This window comes from Gadus macrocephalus, chromosome 5 (genome assembly GCF_031168955.1).
Source record: "Gadus macrocephalus chromosome 5, ASM3116895v1".
In the NCBI taxonomy this organism is placed as follows: domain Eukaryota; kingdom Metazoa; phylum Chordata; class Actinopteri; order Gadiformes; family Gadidae; genus Gadus; species Gadus macrocephalus.
In genome coordinates this window covers 10,983,234-11,003,460 of record NC_082386.1, presented here as the reverse complement: position 1 = coordinate 11,003,460, position 20,227 = coordinate 10,983,234, and the positions used below count along the sequence as shown (strand labels likewise).

Sequence of the window (20,227 nt, the reverse complement as noted above, 5' to 3'; positions counted from 1 at the left end):
ACCGTCCTTAATTACATTCGATTGACTGTTGTGATTTGCCGGTGCTGGAAATCTGTCTGAACGGGAGGGGGACAAGAAGCATTTGCCAGTGCAAATAAAACATGAGCCTGCAGATTTGTCTGGTTCCCAACCAGCGATAGCCCTGCTGACTCCAACATTGGCCAACCTACGCACTGTCTTGCATTGTGTTAAAAAGCTAATCCTTACCCTAACCCTAAGCCTTACCCTACCATTATGGGACTTACTGCACTCCTAACTCCAGAGGGATCCTTCCTCCCCATGGAGCAGAGCTTCTTACTGTGTTCCTTCCAAAGGTTTCTTTCCTCAGATTAACTTTGTTGTTTGTTTTTCCTTCGGGGTCTGTGGTTACATAATGTGACCCGGGTAGCCCTTCAGAACTGGGATTTAATGGCTTTAGAAAAGAAATGACGTGATGTGAATATTATGTTGCCGTCGGTGTTCTCTCTGTGGCGGTTTATTTACTGGGCGGAGAGTTCCCCTTTACAGAGCCGTAACACCAGATAGTAATTGTGTTTTCCTGGCTACTAAATATTTTACTTTAAATGAAAAGCGGTCTGTTCGGAACACATTTCCGTCCTTAAAAAATGATCGGATGATTTGGACAGCGATGCTGAATATGAACGTAGCTTGTACATAGTTGGTAGTGTCATGGATGAAACCCATGGTCTGATACTCATTACGAGAGGTCGAGAAGGACTAGGGTTGAATGATCAAGGCTTTATTGTCACCGCAGAGAGTAACAAAATCACATGAGTTTGTTTGCAAAAGAGCTGGCCCATCCGGCCCTGGATCTCTGAGGTAACTCCAGCATCTGTGATTCCCTCGACCAATCACAGACCTCTAAAATCAAATCTACGGGCCCTCCTTAGTCCCCATTAACATCTATCTTCACTCCCCACGTCGATACATACATTCATACATGCAAGCATTAGATACAAAAGAGTTACATATTAATCATTACAGTTATATGAAGTGTGGTATTTGATTCAAATCCATTCATCGCCTTGTTTATTAACCTGATCTTAAATCACCATGACTTAGGCTACCACATGGGTTTAAGAGATGAGCCCTGTGAAAGCAATATTCATTTAAAAATGTGTTAACTTGACTCTAACTTGAAGCCTACGGAATATACATTCTAAAGCCACAGATCAGAAACCATAGGGGTAACACATTTTTCTGTAAGATCCATTCACATGAGGCGTCGGGGTTCATCAGAAAGCAGGAAGTTAGACACAGGAACGCCAGGTAATATCCATAGTGTTTAACATTTGGCTCCATTGTAAATATATTTACCTTGTATTCTTGTATAATTTATACTTAAAGTTGACCTTACTTATACTTATTTAGTGAACTGAGAAATAGACTGATGTCATTGACTACAGAGGGATCTGTCTGAGTGTTTGCCGGTCAACTGCGGACCCTCTGAGGTGTTGAATAGCGATGGAACAGGGTCTGGAGCTGGTACATTTCTCTCTACTAATATATTCCAACATTTGGTAGAGATATCCTTTTAAAACTTCATTATTTTCTACCATAGTAGCTGTCATGTGGTTGGCAGTTATGACGGCAGGAACAGCATTGCTTTGATCAATATGCAAGAGGAAATTACCGAAATCGCAAAAATCAGCATCGGAAAATTACCAAGACGGTTCAATCAAAAAGTTGAAGATCTAATCATGGAAAATCCCCATCGAATCTCATTTACTGTACATTGCCTGGCGTTCGCTTGAAGCTCCCCATAGTCAGCCAAGTAGCCTATCTTCTCATCAGAACATCTCATAGTAAAACTTCAAACCATAGACTTTAACTCAACGTTGCATCAGCACTGTTGTCATTTCTCACACTGAAGAGCCCATGGATCCTGCTGCTGCTCCCGGACGCACCTCCTGTTGTGAATCCTCCTCTGAATATTCAGGTCCTGTCGCGGCGGGGCCGGCCGTCATCTGTCGGCTGACCGCGGGTTACGTTCGGTCTGACGCCCCCGGAGGTGCTAAACGTCTCTAACCGCGCCTCTCGCCGCCATCTGGGCGCCGCCAACCCCGGGGGAGAGGCCAACTGCTCGTCCTAATAGGATACGATGTGTGCGTCGATGCCGGCACACCTGAGGGGGAACGCCGGCTGGGGCTCGGCTTACTCTGGGGATCGGCTAACTGTGTGAAAACAGCCAAATGGAGTCCCATTGGACGGTGTCCTAGGGCTGTCTTTAGTCCGCATCCTCGACCTGCTTATGACCTCATCGATCAAACTACTATCGGACGAGTCAGGTGATTGCAGTGTCCTGATCGACTAGCCTGCCGAAAACTTTCCGTACACTTCTCGGCGACCTTGCATGAACTTTGACCCTTGTCACTCCCGGTGAGCTGGAGGAGCAAGGATGGTGGTAATGCGAGGGGACAGCGCTAGCTAGAGCTATATTCAGGTTCCTGCTTTATACTGCAGCTTAGCGATGAACCCCCCCAGCATGTCACAAAGCCTCACATTCCCTCACGGGAGAAGCAGCAGCAGTGCATGATGGGGGGATGCTAGCGTGCAGCGTGCTACAGTGGCATTCTGTAGCACGCTTTGGGAAGACATGGTCAACGTATTCAAACATATCCTTAACAAGTCTGGCAAATTTGTCTCTACTAAAAAGATTCAAGAATACATAAAATGGCATTTGTATACATGTCAAAATGATAACTTACCATCTATTCTGAGGAAAGCCAATTGTGAATAATGCATGCAATACCACTTTTGTTCATCTTCAAAATGGATTCCATTAAATGTCAGTCAAGAAGGTAATGCATCCACACAACTTTCAAAGGTGTATGTCATTAAAGACACATTGCAGTTATTTATGTATTGTATTATTTATGGTCGCCTTCCTGTGGGCATCCTTAAACAACATGTTCAGCCCCTTTACTGCTCCTTAATGACCTCTCTCTGTATTGACTGTCTAGCCCCTACCTGCTCCTTAATGACCCATCTCTATTAACTATCTAGCCCCTACCTGCTCCTTAATGACCTCTCTCTGTATTCAATGTCTAGCTAGCTCCTACCTGCTCCTGACCTGTCTCTGTATTGACTGTCTAACCCCTGCCTGCTCCTTAATGACCTGTCTCGGTACTTACTGTCTAACCGTTACCAGGTACGAATAACAAACTTTCCTTCTCTTTTGCCTCCCTCATCCTCCTCACCCCATGTCTAGGTTACCATGGATACCCCTCTTTTTTTCTTTTGCAACCTATTGAATATACACACACGATACACACTCACAAACAGAGACACAGTGCTCAGGGGAACTGTCTGTCTGTTTCCCATCCCTGTCAATTACACCACATCTGATACCAGCTGATCCTTAAACACTCCATATGGTTTCAAACAGCATAAGGTCAGTTGAGATGTTGAGCTACGTGTCACGGCTGCTAGCCCCAACGACCACCCCCCCCTACCCTTCCCCCCCCATCGCCCAGACTTTCCGGGGACATTATTGTTATTATTGAAATACATGAGCCAAGACACACTGCTTTCCATAAAACATAGACGGCGGAGAGGAGACGATGATATCATGCATGGGCTATTGGATGGCTGTCTCCAGCCGGCGAATGGGCCGGGCGAGATGAGCCGAAGATGTCTTCATAAATTGGATATTCCCCTGCGAGTGTCAAGCGAGAACTCCAGTTCACCGGCGGTACGCCCGCATACCAGGTTAAAACCGGAACCGATTAGACACCCCCCAGATGGGAGCCCATCGCTCACCTTAATGAGCACTTAAAATAAAATATAGATATGTCGATGAAATATGTATATGCTTTCAGCCGCCAAAGGCCCGCGGCACAACTTTACTGTCTGTAACGCGGTGGTGGATGATGTGAGACGTTGGATGATGTATTTCTCCTAATCTGTACCTACTTCTGATAATACAGGGCTGAGCGTTGTCAGAGGCCGAAAGCACTGCTACACTTACAGGACAATTGAGCGGCGACATAACCACAGACTCGTTTATCTTACATGCAGAGAAAAGTGTGATTAACAGTACTGGGCCTTACATCTGTTCCACCACCACCAATGGATCAACATAAACGCTACAAGTAAAGAAATGATGTGTCTTTGGCACCACAGATACATCCCGATGATTTGGTGACGGAGAAAAGAGATGAATTATGCATCGTGAAAATATGTGCTATTAATATCAACACAACACCACATTCTGACAGAATTAACAACACCAATTGTCTGCTCTTGCTCCTCTGCACAACTCTGCCTGGAGATAGCAGATCCTGCTGATAGGGCATCCCTCGAGCTCTGCCGGGCTCTTAAAGAACACCTCAGAACAGCTGAGGGCCAATGAGTGCGGTTGAAGCAACCCTCATCCATCTTCCTCTGGCTCCTTGACGATTTCCCCTAACCCCCCCCCCCCCCCCCCCCCCCCCCGCCCCCCCCTCTGGTCTTCCCTTGGGTTTGATTGGACATGAGCAGCCATCGATTCGTACTAAGCACGCCAAGCCTACAGAACATTTCATGTTGAGCGTAGTACCATGGTGCCTAGCACACCGACAAAGCTCGAGTCTTGTGAAGGTATGGATTTATTAATATTTTTACTGTGGGGTAGAATACGACACACAACCACATGCACACACACACACACACACACACACACACACACACACACACACACACACACACACACACACACACACACACACACACACACACACACACACACACACACACACACACACACACACACACACCCTTCGCCGTGGATCCATTAATGGCCTTTTGAAGTGTAGTGAGAGGAGATGAGCTGCCGTGTGAGCACACCCTCTCCACGCAGCTCCTCCTGAACTATTGACCATCTCTCAGAATCCCGAGCCGATTGAATTCTCCATTAGTCACAGCTGCGCCGGGAGTGGGGGATTGGCAGCCGCCACCATGGGTCCTCGTCCAGGAGTAACGCCTCTGTTTGCCCTGTGAGGAGCCACCGACGCTGGGCGCGGACGCAGTGAGCTCAGGAGGAACAATTCCACACCCTGCTCCAGATCCGCGGCGTGCTAACAAGCTGGGTGGACGTCGAAACGCATTGGTTGAACGTATCGATTAGAATAACTGTAGCAGACGGCAGCGGAGGAGATGTACACAGAATATCAAACCATAATGCCTAGTCTAATGCAACGTATGGGCTTGGTTACCGGTACAACTGGGGTACCAGGCTCACCGTTCAGAGTTCGGTTTTACTGCGCACTGTAAAGAGGTGTCAGTTACATGCCCACAAATGTGTTGGTCGGCATTCGAACGGAAACTGCACCCATAAGGGGAATTTTGAGTATTTCTACTACGAAGGACTTTTTCTTGGGTTTATAATCCTTTTATGAGAGCTGCTACCTGGAAAGAGGAAGTTGGTGTGTGTGTGTGTGCGTGCTTATGTGTGTGTGTGTGTGTGTGTGTGTGTGTGTGTGTGTGTGTGTGTGTGTGTGTGTGTGTGTGTGTGTGTGTGTGTGTGTGTGTGTGTGTGTGTGTGTGTGTGTGTCCCACGACGCCTGTGTGATCTGCGTGGGCGTCGGTGCTACAGTGACAGATGCAGAGACCCAGGTAGCTGACATGATGCAAGGAGACACCCGCTATGACTCACTGAAGCAAAGAGCGCCTCCTTTTGCCCACAGTGGCTTCAAAAAGATTACCTATTTATAACTTTCTCTCTCACTGTCTCTCTATCTCTCTCTCTCTCTCTCTCTCTCTCTCTCTCTCTCTCCCCCTCTCTCTCTCTCTCTCTCTCCCTCTCTTTGCAGCTTCATGACCACGAGAAATTCATCCTCTTGCTAACAGACAGGCTGTCTATGAGTTGCACCCATGGTGTTTTTATACATGCAGCAGATAACCCCCCGACTTTACACCCTTGTGATGATGGAGTCTGGCGCAGGTATTTTCATGCTTGTTACTTTGACTGAGAAGATCAAACTTATGCTAGACAGGTCCCCGGCGACATCCAACAGAGACACATTGACATGGCGGGATTTGCTAAATGCTGTCTATTTATACACTAATGGAGGAAGGAGATTAAGTTAGAAAGCCAACCTGGCTGGCCTGGTTTCCTAAAACATGACGTGGTAGAAGGCTATTAGCCTGTCACACAATCGATGCGGACAATGCCGTTCCTAAAGAAATCCAATCAAGCTCTTTATCTTTAATCCTGAACAAATCACAGACGAGTTGTAAACATAAAATCGCTGGGATTATTGTTTGTTTTCTATGCTTCTTCAAATCCATATGTTACGATACTACGCATAATGTTGTTCTCTATAATATATGGTATTTAGCTGTATGTGGGACAAGACAACAACATTAAAGGGAATCCATCACTTTAATGATCCTACGACCACTTCATTATTCATAGTGTAACGGTGCAACTGTCCAAATAAATTATCATCGGGGCTCCATTAATGGAAAACATTTCGAGATCTCACCGCAGAGGAAGCCATTAATCTAAACAGAACCTCTCGCTGGGGTGGAACGGTTGCTTACTGTACTCCTGCCAAGGATCTGCTGAGTTTCAGCCCTTCTCCCCATCATCCTTATTGCATTTGCTTCTCTTGGAGGAAGAGGGACATTTGATTGACTTTGGGGGGCTGTCGTTCATATCTGCATGGCTCCCATGGCGGACCCTTAGCAACGGAGCTCTGTCAGCCTAGCTACATCGAAGATTTGCTTTTGACAATAAGCCCTAAGTGATATAAGTGTTTTGGGACAGGAAGAATCTGTCTATTTTCACTCGGGAGTGAGCTGATCTAATGAGACGGATCCGATCAGTTTGTGGAGAAGATAATCACATTGCCACAAGTTCCCAGCAATCCTGCTGGACTCTGCACTTTTCCATTGCCTTGGCACCGCCCCCATGACCACTTGGGCGGGCTTCCAGAACCTTGGTTCGTTTAAACATAATTAGGTTAAAACATTTATGAGGACCTTGAAAACTAACACGGCGGGCAACTTTTAAAGACAATAATGAAATTGCATCTAATAATGTTACCATCCTCTGGCTGTTATGTTTAAGCGGCAGATCAGCCAAGGAGTCACACTTGTTTTATTTGCTTTGGAAGAAAGAAAGCTATAAATCAATGTCTTTGAATGTCCTTGAGCCGATACAAATAACTGAAGTTAATTCTTTATAATAATAGTGATGTGTTTCAAATGAATTAAATGCAAAGCATATAAATCCAACTTATGGTGAGCCTTCAAGCCTCGTGGTTTAATTTGCTTGCATGTGACGAAATTGTCACCGTTTAAGAGAAGCGATTTCACACTCTGAGGTGTCTGGGTTGGATTCCTCCTCCTCCATCACTCAATTTAATACCCCGACTGCCTCCCTTTACTCCACCTCCCTCCCTTTGCTCCAACCATACCTGCATGCAAATGTCTCATTTTAAAACCAGTGGATCAGAGGGGATGCACAGCTGTTACTGGCCCAGCCAGAGGGGCTCAGCTTGGGACAGGCAACAGGCCTGCCTGTCTGCCTGGAAAAGGAAGTTCAAAACCGTCATCCCTATTCCTCCGTAGCCTTTCAACAAACCCAGCCTCGCATCGCACCTGATGGGAGCCCCAGGAAGGTTGCACCACTGATGTCTGCAGCAAACAACAGCAGCCACAACATTTCATCTAGAGATATATTTCACAAATACACCTGGCTGCCGGTATGTCAAAAATGGTGATTATTTTTATGGGTGCTGTGCTGTGGAAAGCTTGCTGATGTCCTACTTAAACCCGGGGGTGGAAAGGTCCCTCCCAATCATTTGGATTGAACTGGTGCTATTCTTAGATGAGCATGGGCTAGATAACGAACTGAGAGGGTGACGACGTAGATTCCCACCAGATAGGATTTAGATATTGCCTCAGTGTTATTGTGTCCCCACTTAGCCCTGGGGCTGGGTAGGTGGTCGGAGACGTTAGCATAGCATACACTTGGTTTCAGTGTTTAATCAAATAGGATGAGCGTTGAATGATCCCTTTGGGAACAGCCAGTTAAATCCCTTCCTTTATTGACAAAAGCCGGCTAGCTCAGATCAAATTAAGTGGTTTGATACGTTCCCTGCAAATCGGATTAGGACGATTAATTCTCAAAAAGTGTTTAAATGATTAAGGCTGGGTTAATGGGCCCCAGGGACCGTTTCCAAGTTCACGTGGTCAGCATTGGCTGAGGGAGAGGTTCTGAAAAGTCGTTATGCAAGATAACCGCAGCAGGAGGAACATGCAAAGACCGGAGGTTTTCCCACTCACTCTGAGACAAAGTCAACCAGGACCGAACATTAGCAAACGTTAAAAATTACCCTTTCGTACGCATTTCCCCATCAATGTCTTTGTCCTTGTTAGGATCACCAGACTGTGAACCACACGCCATTTCCTTTTCATCTACTGTGTACAGTAGGCACTTGGAGCCTAAATATAGAGAGGAGGAGTGGAAAATGGAGCAGAAGAATAGTTCACAGTGTGGGCCATTAATAGTCACGGTGGTTCGGCCAGGAAGCTGGCAGCAGGACCCGGTCCAAGTAGAATCATCGACTTCGCCCTAAAGCGGCGCTGAGATTAAAAAAGCACATCATGTGACCATCGCTCTTTCTTAAACAATTCCAAGCGGCTCCACGTTGTCTTGGCAGTAATGTTGTGCCATGGGACAGCGTTTTCAATTGGGTTTCTGCAAATGCTAATGGGAGGGGAAGGTGTGAGAGGCTCGGAAAAGAGGAAATGATTGTGTTGCAGGCGAGGAAGGGAGTGGATTATAAAAGGTGTTGTTCAACTCTTGGAGCCCCCCCGTCCCCCACTTCTCTCCCAAAGCACTTTATGCATTTGCTTCCTCCTGAGGGAGCGCTGTCTATCAAAGGGACGTCTCTTCCCGCCACGTTGCACAGTACCTTTCCCTTTGAACACAAGGTGGCTCTGGGAGCGTCGGCCATTTTCCCCACGCCGCCGTATGAAGGCAGGAGACGGCTTCAACCGTCAGCGCTTGCTCTCATGGCCGGCGCCAAGTGTCCCCCTCCCGTTGACGCAAGGAAGGAATGAGCAGCGGCCAAGCACATTACTAAGGCCGTGGATACTTTCATGGATCAATTGTGCAGAATACGGCATGAATCTCCCCTGTGAATGGGAACCGCGTCCAGTGGTTCGATGGCTGTTTAGGGCTCCATGAACCACAAGCCACATACAACTCTGTAAATCAGGCTGGGGTAAATCGTTATCATCTCCCAGGGCAGTTGAATAAAGTAAGATACTTGTTGGTGTGTGTGTGTGTGTTTGGGTGAGTGGTTGTGTGTGTGTGTGTGTGTGTGTGTGTGTGTGTGTGTGTGTGTGTGTGTGTGTGTGTGTGTGTGTGTGTGTGTGTGTGTGTGTGTGTGTGTGTGTGTGTGTGCTTTCCTGTGTATGCATCAAAAGTTCATCCATATGCATGATATGTAGATAACTTTTAATAAATTGTTAGAATGTGATCCATTTTAAGCCACAGGCCAGGACGGTTGAAGGGGACAACTAAATTGACGTACTCATGATAAATGCATATCCTGTGATATGAAATATTCATCAAATGTAAATGCAGATTGAATTTAATAGTGGTTTATTCAGGACGTGTTCCCTGGTGGGAATCGCCAGGGAAGAGTTATTGTTTGCTTGGTAGATGATTCAAGTTGCTGCCATCTATAGCCCACAATTGTACTGGCATAGTAGTAGACAATAACAATGATGAAACACGGCCGTGAATCACCTGCTGTTGTTGTTTTTCTCAAAGAATGCAATCTCTCGATTTTAAAGGACTCAAGTTAACCTATACTTAGTTCGTGAGCAATTTATCCATGTCACGCTGTCTGAAAGGAAGATCGAATTTGAAAATGTTGAACAGCATAGAAACATTGTGACATCAATGTCCGCAACGGCCGTTCAAGCGGATTCCTGCAGCCAATCAGTTGGCAGAGTCGCTGGCGGAGTTGTGGGGAGGCTGCGCTCATCGTGATGTTGAGCGCAAATACCTACCTCTCCGTCTAGTCTAGCCGTCCTGGTCCTCCCAGGCACACGCTGCCGAGTTCGGCGTCCGAGACTATGCATATCGACATACAGAAAACTACTTTCCAAAATTGGTCGCTATTGTTCGGTGATCTTTTTTTTTTTTTTTTACCAATTCTGAATTTGGACATTGGTGCTCATCCATCGATTTGACGCGAGCCTCGAAGGATGAGGATTGAGGAATGAAGACGTCCGCCGCAGATTCTTATACAACAGGTATGAGCCAAGGTAACAACTGTAATATGCTGACCATTCTGGATATATTTTAGACATTTGGTGTTGTTCCTGACTGGTAGGAGCGCACGATGTTTATTACCGATTAATTCCAAGAGTGCGACTAGCAATAAAGACTAACTTAAAACATAATAAAATCATCATCAAATCATTCAATTATAAAATGTCATGGAAAGAGAGAGAGAGAGAAACTATTGAGGGCGTGTATGGCTGTTGATAGTCCAAACTAATTCAGCAATGGCTTGCCGTGTTGGTCCCTGCTGGATCTGTTGTGAACATGCGTGTGTTGCGTTTGTACTTCGGTTTTATCTCAAAAGTGGAGTACGAAAGCAACAAAAAAAAAGAAACAAAGCAATACTAGAAATTGTAGGCCAGGAGATGAAAAAGAATCGGAGACAGCGCTGTGTTGAACCTGTCAGCATCTCGTCACGTTGTCAGAATGGACGAGAGTGCTCTGTTATTATAAAGGCAGTGGAATTGAGCCTTTGCAAATGGTGTCTATATAGGGTCTGGATGGGCTTTTTCCCTACACGTTATTATTTGCATGTTGATGCTTTTAAGCTGCTTTCCATAACACCTCTAATCACACAAGCAAACACACACACACACACACACACACACACACACACACACACACACACACACACACACACACACACACACACACACACACACACACACACACACACACACACACACACACACACACAAACACACACACACACACACACACACACGCACTCTATAAGTTAATGCGGATAGGGTCGAGCTTGTGGTGTTACAAATCCAGTTATGTAAGCGGCAATATATAAACATAGGGCATATGGCGACGTGAGGGCTCAGCCTGTCTCATGCACCACTGCTTAACAATCGCTACTTCCATGTTGGGTACCATTGGACTCATTCTGTGTAATTTCTCCTGATTAAGCTCATCCTGAACCAGAGTAGGTACTGCAGCGGCTCCCCCTGCAGTATATTCTCGATGTCCTCCCCTAACTAATGTGTTGGGGGCATCGGTGAGCTATCGCTACGAGGCTCGGAAAGGTCATGGCTTCTTTCTGTTCCAGGTCCCAGCCTCCTGGATATTTAACCCAGCAGCCGCTTGCCCTCTGGCCCCCCCACCATCATGGAGAGCCTGGCTGAGCTCCAGAACCCCTTGCTGGACAAGACCTCCAGCAGACATGTGGTTCACCACGGCAACTACCACCAGCTTCAGCAGCAGCAGCAGCAGCAGCAGCAGCAGCAGCAGTACCACCGGCAAGGAGACCTGATTGGCTACCTGTACGCCGGCCCCCACAGCCGGCCGGCCCCAACTAAGAGCCAGGAGTTCCTGGACGCCACGTCGCTGCACCTGGCCGTGGAGGCCTTCTACCGGCCAGCGGGCTTCATCCTGTACACCGACAACGTCAGCCTGCACAGCAAGGACTCAGGCCGCAGCGAGAGCTTGGAGACCACCTTCACGGAGGGCAAGGGCCGGGCCCTCACCGACGGGGGGTCCACGGCGGGGGAGGATGAGGAAGAGGAGGAGGAGGAGGAGGAGGAGATGGAGGAACCCGCGGAGGACGGCAGTGGCGCCGAGAAGGAGGTGAAGATCCAGACGGTCTGCTACGACGTGGAGGAGGAACCCGCCCATGAGTACGAGGTGAGGGCCCCGGGAACCCTGCTTTTACTGGGGGCTTTTAAACCAACGACAACAAAGGCTGCGGAATAGGGATTTAGCAGTCAGTGTAACCCAAAGCCACTCACAGTGGCGTCTGAACTACAGGTTGGAGCAGGTTGGGGTTCGGCCTCTTGCTCAAGGGGGCCGTCAGGTGTGTTTTCAGACCTTGAGGATCAAACCCAGTATCTGTCCGTGGGGGGGCTCTACACTGTCCTTTACCCCCAGATCCTCTACTCTTAGACGGGGCGAGGGTATTTAGCATTTTTAATCAATATTTATACGGAGATGAGAGCATATTGATATGTACAGCACCGCCTCTGCTTGTAAATTCAAAATCTCTACCGAAGAGCTTAATAGCCGTGCTAAGATTAATTACACTGCGGTGGTATGGTAATTTAAGCTATAATACACTTTAATCAAAGATTCCCGAATAAAATTCTCTCTGATGTATTCAAACTTTATGTTGCGAAGAACAATGTTCAGGCATATTTATAGCCATGATTACTAATTAGACAGCAGAGCTCTGCATCATAACGGGATATTGTCTCCTTTCACATTGTTGTGACACCAGTCAGACAATAAACAATCACATTGAATTGCTGCCCACCCAACCTTGTTAACGATTTAGGAATTGAGTGGAGCACGCAGTGGGCGTATCTCCATGAAAAACTTTGGAGCTTCACAGACACAGATATAGATATCATCTATCGATATCAGCAAGCTTAATACATCATAATATCACCATAAGCTTAATACATCATCAAGTGTCCAACAGAAAGCTGCACTTCTTCGAGTTATGTTGTTGAGGGTCATCAAGGTGTGCATTAAAGGGACACCCCGAGATTTCTCTGCAATGGCGCTTGATTGTCTGAAATCAAATACTAACCCAGCAAACGGTCAAAAATTACGCAACTCGTCTGATCTGGGTAATACAGCCAAATGCCAATTTGCAGATATCTCGCTGTATCCTATTTAGCATCAGAAAATAATGTTCCATGCGATTCAGTCATTCCATTGTGTCAATATCCTTCTACTCCTTGAAGCCCGTCGAATGGATGGAGTCTAGATTCCCTCAGGACCAGGTGGCCAAGGCAGGATTTATGACCACACCTCTGCATTTCTTAGTCTTTCCATTTGTTCACTGATTATGAGACGTTAATTCACATATTTTTGTGATCAATTTTCCTGACAAGATATTCAACAGGAGTGTAGTTGTAAAGATATCAGGGTTATTTCAGTTTTTCCAAGCCTGTTCTTTTTTTAAATAGCACTAAGCTAACACTCTCAAGGTTATATATTGAACCTCACTCCCATTTGCACCTTCTTTCAGTGAACACTGTGTTCAGTGCCTTAACACATGCTTACTCTCTGAGTTGATGTGACGCCTGCATGCAACAGCACCATTTGCATCTAGGAGCATCATTTGTTGATGTTACAAATAGGATGAACCATGCATGGCCCAATCTGCATATGATTTACTTACTATGCAAACGATATAGCTCAAGAGGAGAAGAGGTGGGCGGGTCGCGTTGGAACGCAACTTGTTTATTCATGGTCTAATCATCGTGGCCTTCTTAAGGAGGATATAGGCCATGCAGCCAAGCCATCTTCATAGAAAACATTTCAGAGGCAAAGCCATGTTAAACGATTCTCATGCAAGATTTTAGGGTTCAAAACATGTGTGAAGGGGGCCTGTAAAGAGCCACTCGCATAATACTGAGAAGGCAATTAAAACACTGAAGCGTTCTCATTCCACAGCAATGCTTCATTAGCGTTGGCGACATTTTCAAACAGAATATGAGCCACTCTTCTCAGCGCCGCTCCTCATTTCATTGACTGGTTCGTCTTAAAGATGGGGAGAATGATTCACGTTTGCCTCCCCTGAATGGTCCATTATTTCTCAGTCACTTCAGGTTGATTGCAATCATTTTAAAATAAAAACCCAACGCCTGATTGTATCGGGATTTATTCTATCCGCCGGGATGAATACAGTTAGGCTTAAGAGCGTGTTGACGACCTGATATAAAGGAAAGAAAACTGTGGCAGCCAAGAAAACCTTTAAAGAAGTGGCGCAAATCTAATTTCATGCAGTGAGACTTGTGAAACACCCCGCACTCCAAGTTGGCAACAGAAAAAGCCAAGCTCCTTAACTGGCCTTGACAATCGCTCCAGCTCCTGTCACTTTGGTTGAAGGCAGATAGATGGAGACGCAGCACTGACTGCCATTAATGCCATAACGAATGCCTTCCCCCACCTGAATATTAAGCAGGGACTCTTTGAGCAGGCTAGTCAGGAATTTAAAGTTTCCACCAAAAAACTGGTGATCGCAACCTAAACTCAAGTTTCAGGTCTGAACTTGGAAACTTTTTCTGCCTGTGTCTCTGGGCTACGGTTATAAAACACAAACACAGAAAAAAAAGGAATCACTAACCTAAGCACACAAACACTGAATACACTTTTGTATCGCTGCAGGCCCGATTTAGATGAGGTTTAAGCTGCTACTGTCAGGATGTATTGCCAACAGCTACATTTTAAAAGAGAGAAAGAAAGACAGATGGAGAGGAAGAGAAAGCGAAAGTCACATTTTCTAGTCTAAGTCTAAGGATACAGGCTTTGGCAGATTTTGTTGCTGTTGTTCCTATGTTTGCTTCTCGCACTGTCACAGTGTGCCTTGCACACACAGTTGAGTGGCAGTGACAGAACACAGGGGGATTGTGGGTAATGAGTCCGTAGAGGAGATACCGTTCCAGCATGATTCCAGTGGCAGTAGATGTCTTGAATAATGCTGCCTGTCATCGTGGATTGCGCACTCCCTTGAGCTTTGGTTTTGCCGTCGCCCGTTGACCCTAACAAGGTGATGTTAGCTGGTGGATCTCATTAGTTTTACTATCCCCTTACCTCTCTGCCCCCACACACACACGCACAAAAACGCACTCACGCACGTGCAAGCAGGCACGCACACACGCACACCGTCCGACTGGGACTACCCTGGAAGCATTGCCCTCAGGGTAGTCAGTGGGCCCGCCGTGTACTAAATCATACGATGGAATGAAGGGAGAGAAGCACACTGCAGTCCAGTCCGTGACTGGACTGGCTCATTCAGGCAGAGCCAGGTTTTGCGGAGCTGGTGACAGCTGCTGTTTGGGTGAGTCAGGCAAGGAAGGACTCCAGGTGTTCCCGAACCAGATTATGCCCCAGCGGAGCCACAATCCAATCCAATCAGCCCATAATCACTATTAGAGTCAAGGTTATCATTAAAATGGTTTTCATTACAAAGATATTGCCAAATCGTGCCAAAAGGGTGGGATTGGTTGAGGAAAAGTAAAAATAAATTCTTAAAGGTAGATCGTACTAAAATGTCATGTCATGTAAGTGTTATGTAAGTTATGCATTGGATGAATTTACAGACTTGACTGGATTTAAAGGATAACACAAATTAATGTTGGCATTAATCCTCCATCGTCTCCAGCCTGTTTGGATTCGATTAATTGACTCTGATTGCAATATAATGTAAACAAACAACAAAGTTCGATTTAGTGTTACTCTCTTACTCTCACGAATCATATTCTATCAGGGGTCCCTCTGAGTGTGTGTAAGTGCAGGTGTGTGTGCGTGTCTGTGTCCGTGCGTGTGGGGAGGCCATGTTTATTCAAACCAGCACCTCTTCTGGACACGCCTGGCCCGTCTCCTCTTTAAGAGGCTGTCTCCTCCGTGTTGCAGCCTCCCACGGCAGACATGCAGCATTAAGCAAGCAAGGCTTTTAAATGGCCTTCATTAGCCCAGCATCTCTGCTATCTCAGTTCAGCATCTAGGAGGCACCGCGCGCCCCCCCCCCCCCCCCCCCCCCTCCAGTTACCAGGGTTGACGAGGAGTGTGGGGGGCGCAGGGCCTGGGTTCCCGAGGCAATTCAGCACATTCATGATGCGTCCCTCGCCCCCCCACTCCTGTCACCTAGCGATGACGGAACAATCTGCTAATCTCTCTCTCTCTCTCTCTCTCTCTCTCTCTCTCTCTCTCTCTCTCTCTCTCTCTCTCTCTCTCTCTCTCTCTCTCTCTCTCTCTCTCTCTCTCTCTCTCTCTCTCTCTCTCTCTCTCTCTCTCTCTCTCTCTCTCTCTCGGGTGTCGACAGAGTGAGGAAATCCTCTCTGGTCGGCTGAGTACATCATGTCCCGGTGTGGTTGGAGGAACGGGGGAAACTGGGCCTGGCTGCTTTATGGGATGTGTGTGTATGTGCGTGTTTGCGTGTGCGTATGTGTGTGTGTGATTTTGTGCGTGTGTGTGTGTGTGTGTGTGTGTGTGTGTGTGTGTGTGTGCATGCGTGGGTGTTTTTGTGTGTGGGAATAGGTGTGTTTGTCACCAATCATGAGCGCACCAAACATTCAATGGGGATGCAGGGACGTCCCAGTAGAGACCTGAATGCCTTAAAGATGGAGAAGCCATCATATCCAGTGATCGTTGTACTGTAATCAGGGCAATATATGTATATATTGAAATCCATATCTATATGTATATATATCTATATCGATGTATCTTTATCTCTATATAGATAGAGATGGAGATACATCGATATAGATTAAGATAGAGCTATATGCATAAACATTTACATATATATAGCTATATATATCTATATCTATATAAATATAAATAGAGATATGTATATCTACATGACGTACAAGTTCTCCTCACAGATCTATGATCGGTATATGCAAATACTAACTGCGACATGCTGAGAACACCACCGTCTGCCATCTCTCTCACTCTCCGCTGCCTTTCCCTGCCTCCCCCAGAGCGACAGCTCCAGCGACAGTGACAGCGAGGACAACTTCCTAATGCAACCCCCCAGGGACCACCTGGGTCTGGCTATCTTCTCCATGCTCTGCTGCTTCTGGCCACTGGGCATTGTGGCGTTCTACTACTCGCACAAGGTACAGAGTGTGCCTGGCCCCAGCGTCCATCCATACACATACAGGATGTGGCGTCATTGGGGTTCGCATGGGAATGACTCGAGTCATTGAATTAATGAATGATGATAATATGATAATGATAATATTAAATGGTTTGCCTTGACTGAGAGCTGGGGGAGACCTTGATTAAATATCTGTTAATATGAGATGAGCCTAGATATACCAAAAGTGGAATTTAGTCAGTTTAACCTTGTGATGACCTGTTGGTATTTGATTATGTGGAATAGCGTCTTCATGGTGTCAAGGTGTTAATCCTCATAGCTATGAAACACATGAATATATAAATATATATATATATATATATGAATATATATATATATATACCCTATTTCCTTCGCTAAATAACAGAGTTGCAGGATAATTTCTTCATGAATAAATGATCTGTGTTAATCAGAAGCAAAGTTCAAGTGCATTGATATGAAAGGATATAACAAGCCATTCAAAAACTATTTCCATTGAAGTAGATTTCAACAATTTATCATTCAAGAAGAACTGTATATCAACATCCTTTTATCTGTAAATTATTAATAAATTCAGGTGATGAGAAATATGAAGATGTTTTGTGTTTCCCTTAAATATATGCAATAATTGGCAGGATTAGAAACATTGTTTGAACAAAATTATCATAATATTGGTTCCACCCAGCTCTGCATGGACTTTTCTTGACATTTGTCATGTCCACGAAGCAAATCTAATGACTTTGATATAATTAGGACTCCAGCCTTGCATTGGCAGAAAAAGCAACAACCTGCAACCTTTAAAGAATAATCCCAACCAATTTATCTCAGAGGAGATGCACCATCTCCTCAACTAATTGCAGAAACAATTACCCCGGAAGAGACTATAAAAAATGTGTCAGAGGGATAAATAGATTAAACAGCAATGATATTCTCCTTTTCTTTTTTCTCTTGAGTACAACAAAACACCCAAACATCCCATTCGTCACTGTCAAGGGATAATGACCTAATTGCCATGGCAACTAATAGCTCCCCAGCAGCCTTTCTCTGTTTTTTTCCTCTTTTAACTGAAGCTTTACACCTACTCAGTCTTTTGGTGCTGTGAGTAATACTGGCTCAAAACCATCTCTCTTCTTATTTGCATGTTTGTATGTCCGTGTGTGTGTGTGTGTGTGTGTGTGTGTGTGTGTGTGTGTGTGTGTGTGTGTGTGTGTGTGTGTGTGTGTGTGTGTGTGTGTGTGTGTGTCCATGTGTGCGTGTTCTACATACAGAGTGGAAAGGCCATTGCTAAAGGGGATTTCTCCCGGGCGGGCGTGAACTCCAGGCGAGCCCTGTTCCTGGCGGCCCTCTCCATCACCGTGGGAGCGGGGGTCTACGTGGCGGTGGTGGTGGCCCTCATGGCTTACCTGTCCAAGCCTGGACACGTATAGCGGCATGGGGGGGGGGGGGGCTCACCAGCAGAAGACAGAGAGACAGAGACATAGAGCGAGAGAGAGAGAGTGAGTGGGAGGAAGACACAAAAAACATAGACAGACAGACAGACAGACAGAGCGAGGGAGAGAGAGAGAGGGGGTGAGAGACAGAGGGCGAGGGAGAGAGGGAGATTATTCTGTGGACGCAGGTGTTAGTGTGGAGGAGAGAGAGTGGACGAGAAAGGAGAACAGACAGGAAGAGTAGGCGAGAGATAACAATAGGCAGAGAGTGGAAGGCAGAGAGAGAAAAAACAGAGAAAGTGCAAGCGATATATAGACAGGAAGTGAGTGAGGGAGAGAAACAGAGCAAGGCGTCAGAGAGGAAGGAAGAACAACCAGGAATAAACACACACACAGAGAGAGAGAGAGAGAGAGAGAGAGAGAGAGAGAGAGAGAGAGAGAGAGAGAGAGAGAGAGAGAGAGAGAGAGAGAGAGAGAGAGAGAGAGAGAGAGGAGAGGAGAGAGAGAGAGAGGTCAAACGAGGGATGTGTCATCCCTCTCCTGCACTTGACGCTGCCCAACCTCATGTCCTATACCTGTCCTATCTGTCCAGGACAGGGGACAGGTAGGACATGAAGGACATGCAGGACATGCGTCTGGCTGTCGGAGCAGCCCCGGACGCGGGCGGAAGAGATCCAACGAGGACAGAGACAGACTCTTGTGTGGACGGAATATCGTTCGGAGCTCATCCCCATCGGTCTGGATACTACTTTTTATTCTTATTCCAAGGACTCCCATTATACCGCCCCGGCATTCCATTATGAAAGATGAAGAGCGCCGACGGACTGGAAAAAAAACACTATCGCACCGGAGAGACTACTTTTGTGCAAAGTCTGTACCATGTACTTACAGCCGCTTGTACCACACAGTGAAAACTATAAACAGACCACTTATCAGCTCCTAGCTCAATGCAGCACCGAGCCCTATTGTGTAACCCCCCGCCCCCCCCCCCCCCCCATCCCCACACAACCCCCGTGTTCCAGTACCCCACAGTAACCGACGTTAAACGTTTCAATTAAAAACAACCTTGAAAAAGTCCCAGTCAAGTTGTGGTGTAAACGTATATTGGAGAAATATTCATCACATGTAATTACAGTCCATTAACAAAGAGGACAAAGGGCTTAACAGCGGAGGCTGCTGGAGGAAGAGAGGGCGAGGGGGGATTGGGGGGGGGGGGGGGGGGGGGGGGGGGTGGAGGGTGGGGGAGAGGGGGTGGCAAACAAAAGCAATCCAGGAGGCGTACACAAAAGTGATGAGCGGTGATCACAGTGCTCATTTGATGTTTATTGTGCAGCGGGTAAATCTCGTCAATAAATGCGTTTGGCATGATGGTCTGGTTTCCTCTCCCATCTCTCTCTCCCTCTTTCACTCTTTCTTTGTTCATTACCCCTTTGAAAAGTGAGGAGTGTTGAGAGAGAGAGAGAGAGAGAGGGGGAGCGAGGGAGAGAGAGAGAGAGGGATCATTGATTGTGTGCTTATACGGGGCTGTCAGAATGTATTGTTAGGCCGGGATGAGTTATATCGACGCCCTCTGCAGCGGTGTTGGGGGGGTGGGGGGTGTGGGCGAGGGACTGCGGAGCTGGCACGGTTTGGTCTGCCTCTGGCTGGGCATCACTCAGAGCCCAGCCCTCCAGGTGACTTTACCTGCCGTGGCTCCGGGACGTCAAGGAAATACATTAAGAAGTGCCCGTGACCAAGCTCCGATTTCCGAAGAGTGTCCGAAGAGTGTCCGAAGAGTGTCCCAACACAAAACAAATTGGTTCACCGCCTCAGACTCTGAACAGGGCAGGGTGTTGGGGGAGCTGCCCTCCCAAGGAGAGCACAGACCACACGTCTTCTGTGTTTGTCCTGGCGTCTCTTATGCTGTAGCTTCGAAACTCCAACCCCCCAACCATC

At 46.7% G+C, this 20,227-nt stretch overlaps 1 protein-coding gene across 2 annotated transcripts; it reads left to right on the top strand.

The window, feature by feature from the left end:
• The first annotated feature begins 9,808 nt into the window (after positions 1 to 9,808).
• Positions 9,809 to 19,367, top strand: syndig1l (synapse differentiation inducing 1-like). Of its 2 annotated transcripts, none has more exons than XM_060052219.1 (4): positions 9,809 to 10,272; positions 11,346 to 11,920; positions 16,726 to 16,863; positions 18,131 to 19,367. In XM_060052219.1, exons 2-4 carry the CDS (start codon positions 11,405 to 11,407, stop codon positions 18,287 to 18,289), a joined length of 813 nt encoding a protein of 270 aa, XP_059908202.1. In that variant the 5' UTR covers positions 9,809 to 10,272; positions 11,346 to 11,404; the 3' UTR covers positions 18,290 to 19,367. The 2 variants fall into 2 exon arrangements, with proteins under 2 accessions (XP_059908202.1, XP_059908201.1); XM_060052218.1 differs by having other exon boundaries at positions 9,813 to 10,260.
• Positions 19,368 to 20,227: the final 860 nt, after the last annotated feature.

Bases quoted from the DNA above. Each gene is read 5' to 3' on its own strand.
- syndig1l (XM_060052219.1), top strand. From the start codon at position 11,405: ATGGAGAGCCTGGCTGAGCTCCAGAACCCCTTGCTGGACAAGACCTCC. The intron at 11,921-16,725 runs GTGAGGGCCCCG...TGCCTCCCCCAG, and splicing joins AACCCGCCCATGAGTACGAG to AGCGACAGCTCCAGCGACAG. The intron at 16,864-18,130 runs GTACAGAGTGTG...TTCTACATACAG, and splicing joins CGTTCTACTACTCGCACAAG to AGTGGAAAGGCCATTGCTAA.